This window comes from Notothenia rossii (assembly GCF_949606895.1).
Source record: "Notothenia rossii genome assembly, chromosome: 8".
NCBI lineage: Eukaryota > Metazoa > Chordata > Actinopteri > Perciformes > Nototheniidae > Notothenia > Notothenia rossii.
The window spans coordinates 8,262,772-8,266,380 of NC_136906.1; the positions used below are offsets into that span (position 1 = coordinate 8,262,772).

The following is a 3,609-nucleotide window of genomic DNA, read 5'->3' on the forward strand; positions in this document are numbered from 1 at the left end:
TCATGGATCATACAGTTTTACTTGGGATTCAATGGATGTTACAGCCATGCAGGGTGGGTGACAACACAGGAACTTACCAACACTGGGACTCTGGCAAAAAACGATTTCATACATAGCCCAGAGAAGATATCAGCAATGTATTACAGTCATACTCTTTTTCCTGCATATGAAAAAGATATGTCAGCAACCCCATCCCTCACTTAGCAACAGGAACTTGAGGAAGGCACTTTTTCTCAGCTACGATGCCCCGGCTCAGTGGCTATTGCTAACCTTAGCACTGAAAGCAGTGAGATGGAGCTTGCATGCTGAACGTGGCCTTCATTGGTAAACAATAAAAAAATAAAATAAATAACACATCAGTCTCCAGCCCATTCGCTCAGCCACTCCTGACACTGCCTCGTCTGCTCCTCAATCTCCTCCTTAGTCCTTCGTTCCTTGCGTCCTTTCCTTCTCTCCTCCTCCTTTCTCGCCCTCTCTCTCTTCTCCTCTTTGATCTTCCTGTCCTCCTCTAATCTCCGCTCCAGCAGCGCCTCCACAGTGGTCGTCAGTGTCCGTAAAGAGCGCTGCGGGAGCCATTTTGGATCCAGCGCAGGGAGAAAGGGGTCTTCACCCGAGACGAGCAGGGGCTCAGGTTCCAGGGGAATGTGCAGGAAGTGGGCGTGCAGCATCATGCGGTACGGGGCGTCGTCTGCTCCAGAGCTGTAGGTGAAGTCCCCGACGATGGGGTGGCCTATAGCGCTGCAGTGGACCCTCAACTGGTGGGTTCGGCCTGGGGGAAAAAACAAGTGGTGGAGTCGGGCAGAAAGAAAAACATGTAACAGTGGGACCAAAGCATTTTTATATAATAGACATGTCAAGAAAATAGATCTATGTAATCCTTCACTTAGGTATGTTTTAATAAGAATAGAGAGAAAGATGCTAAATTTGTGCAATTGTTTAACAATAATTTACATAAGTACGCTTGATTAATCAATGGTTGATATGGTTTACTTATCTTTTAAATCAATGTCAATCTACTTTTAATTCGGTTGATGTGGCTTTTAATGTTTGATGAAGCTGTTTAACCTGAGGTGAGCTGCATCCAATACCTCAAAACGTCCTCACAATGCCAGGCAAGATTTAATTAAATTATATAATTGTTAGATTTAAATACAGCCCGTTGTCCTTAATGTCTTTATTTGCAATGCAACACCTGAAAGAAACCTGACAAATTGTATGGCAATGTACACTTTCTCTAGCAATGTTCATATAGTAGAGAAGAAATTCAAATGTCCCTAATATGAAAAGACCAAATGAGTGATACCAGTGAGCGGCTGCAGCAGGACCTTTGTGACGGGGCCTCCATCATATAACCCGTACTCCAACACCGTCAGCTCAGTTTGGCAAGGCTTTGGGTTCTCACAACCTGACAGGAGAATGAAAAGGAATCGAAAACTAAATAAATAGTCTGTTAATATCTTCCAATCAAATTCTCTCAGAAAATCAAAAACTTTGAAGAATAAATTAGTTGTGTTCTATTGGAGATGAAACACACCAACCTTCTGTTCCCTCGATACACATCATGTGGGTTTTTCCCTCTGAAGAATTCTTGCCAATGGAGAATTCCAGAGTTTGTGTCTCTTTTTCCACCAATCCACGTACCTAAGAAACCAAATATGTTCTATGTAGTCACACAAAAAAATCTGACGTTTGTATGCCTATATCTCTGTAAATGTGTGTAACTGAGTTTCCCTACAAGGGCGAGGTAAGCCTTGGTGACGGTTCGGTCCTTGAAGCAGCGGTAAGCCCGGCCGGCAGCCGCTTTATTGAGCGCCACACAAAGAGCCCCACTTGTGGAGAAATCCAACTGATGACAGAACCTGTAGCGTGGAGAAAAACACGAGTATAACTTTATGAACTTGATGTATGTGACATGATGTTGTTAGTCAGAGTGTGATTCCCACCTGAATCCATAGTAGGTGCTGGGGTCTGCCAGCTGAGGGAAGCGGTGCCGCAGCTGTGCCTGCACGGTGTGTTTCTCGTACCACATCTTGCTGTCGATGCGGATGTCCCAGTGCTTGTCCACCACGATGAAGTCATCGCTCTGGAACAGCACCCCCAGGCTCTCCAGACTGGCAGGCTCTGTGGTCATCGTGTGCAGCGTTTAACTGACACCACTCAGACAGCCCTGCAGAGATGAGGTGGGTTTCATGATAAATTGCTCCAAAAGATTAACACTTACAATCCTTAACCTCTCTTGACATGTTGAACAATTGCTTAACACAGTTGTTAGACAATGTTGTTGCTATAAACAAGTGTCATAACTTATCTGGCTTCTTTTAGTCTCTGATCTTTCTATATTTTGAGTATCCTGTTGTGTCCCTGGCAGAAGAAAGTGTTTCTAAATAGGACCTTTCTGGTTAAATAAAGGAAAATAATGAAATATGTCACTGTTTACTTCAATAATGACTGAATCAGTCAGATTTGAAGTGGGCATTCAGAAACTGTGTTTAGAGTAATACTATTTCACTATTAAAAGTGAAAGTATAATAACAAAGTCACTAGGGTTACACAAGTAAACATGTTTGTTATGGAGAATGTCCCCTTTCATACTCATATATTAGAGAGTTACTATTATTAGGCGGCATTTCCAATTAACTTTAATAACTTAATTCACTGAAACACATGTCATAATGTGTCAGTAATGCTATGCAGAGAAAAAGAGGTTTCAAAATTAGCTGTTGAGTAAAACCTACAGTATTTCCTGTAACATGAAGAATAGAAGTATAAAGAGGCATAGAAGTATTCCAATAAAGTAGTTACTACCTAACTTGTATTTAAGCAAATGTAGCTTAGTGGCAGTGGATGAGGTTCAAAATCAAAACCCACTGACCAACAGAGTTGTAAACCAGCCTCAATAACATTCATTTACTGTAAGTAAATATTTTAACTAAAGTGCTGCAAAATACATTAACAGGCAGCTGGTAGTAACCCGTCTTGTGCCCTTTCCTGTCCAATAAATAACTGACTTATTCCATATCAAGGTGAAGTGTATAAATTAAGTATAGTGAACAGGTAGCAGCAAATCATGCACTGGTTAGCATTTTAGCACTGTATGCTAACAACATTAGCTAGTTGTTAGCATACTGCGACTGTCTCGATAACTTACCTCGTTGAACAGACAGAGATTAATATCTGGTATGTTTTTACAACATAAGATCTAATCTATGAGGAAGCATACTTATAAACAAAACCACGAGTGGTGCAGTGGAGAAGGATGGTCAGCCTCTACTTCTTCTTCTTCTTCTTCTTCTTCTTCTTCTTCAATGGTGGATGCAAAGCTATGTCTATGTGTAGCGCCATCAACTGGACTGTTCGCGGCTCTGTGTCCTGCTCGTTTCAAGATAATATTTGTTTGAGTTATATGCTTAATCTAGCTAAGTAAAACCTTATTTTCCCTTAATGTTATAGATTTGAAGGTGCTCTTTACTGCTTTACTGTTAGTGTTATTGCTACCATTCTCTTGAATAGAATCAACATATCGTCATTGACAAATTATAAGAAACATAACCAATTGAGATACAAATGTAAACTAGGCTACATTTGATGAATAACAACAATAAACCTTGA

General features: G+C 41.0%; 1 protein-coding gene across 2 annotated transcripts; it reads right to left on the bottom strand.

Annotated features, from left to right (window-relative positions):
• On the bottom strand, positions 1-3,364 carry rpusd1 (RNA pseudouridine synthase domain containing 1). 2 transcript variants are annotated; one of them, XM_079644811.1, is made up of 6 exons: positions 3,221-3,364; positions 1,944-2,167; positions 1,736-1,859; positions 1,539-1,641; positions 1,304-1,405; positions 1-769 (listed from the first exon to the last, which is right to left on the bottom strand). In XM_079644811.1, the coding sequence occupies exons 2-6, from the start codon at positions 2,129-2,131 to the stop codon at positions 357-359; spliced, it is 930 nt and encodes a 309-aa protein (XP_079500937.1). In that variant the 5' UTR covers positions 2,132-2,167; positions 3,221-3,364; the 3' UTR covers positions 1-356. The 2 variants fall into 2 exon arrangements, with proteins under 2 accessions (XP_079500937.1, XP_079500936.1); XM_079644810.1 differs by having other exon boundaries at positions 3,149-3,305.
• Between the last annotated feature and the right edge of the window lie 245 nt (positions 3,365-3,609).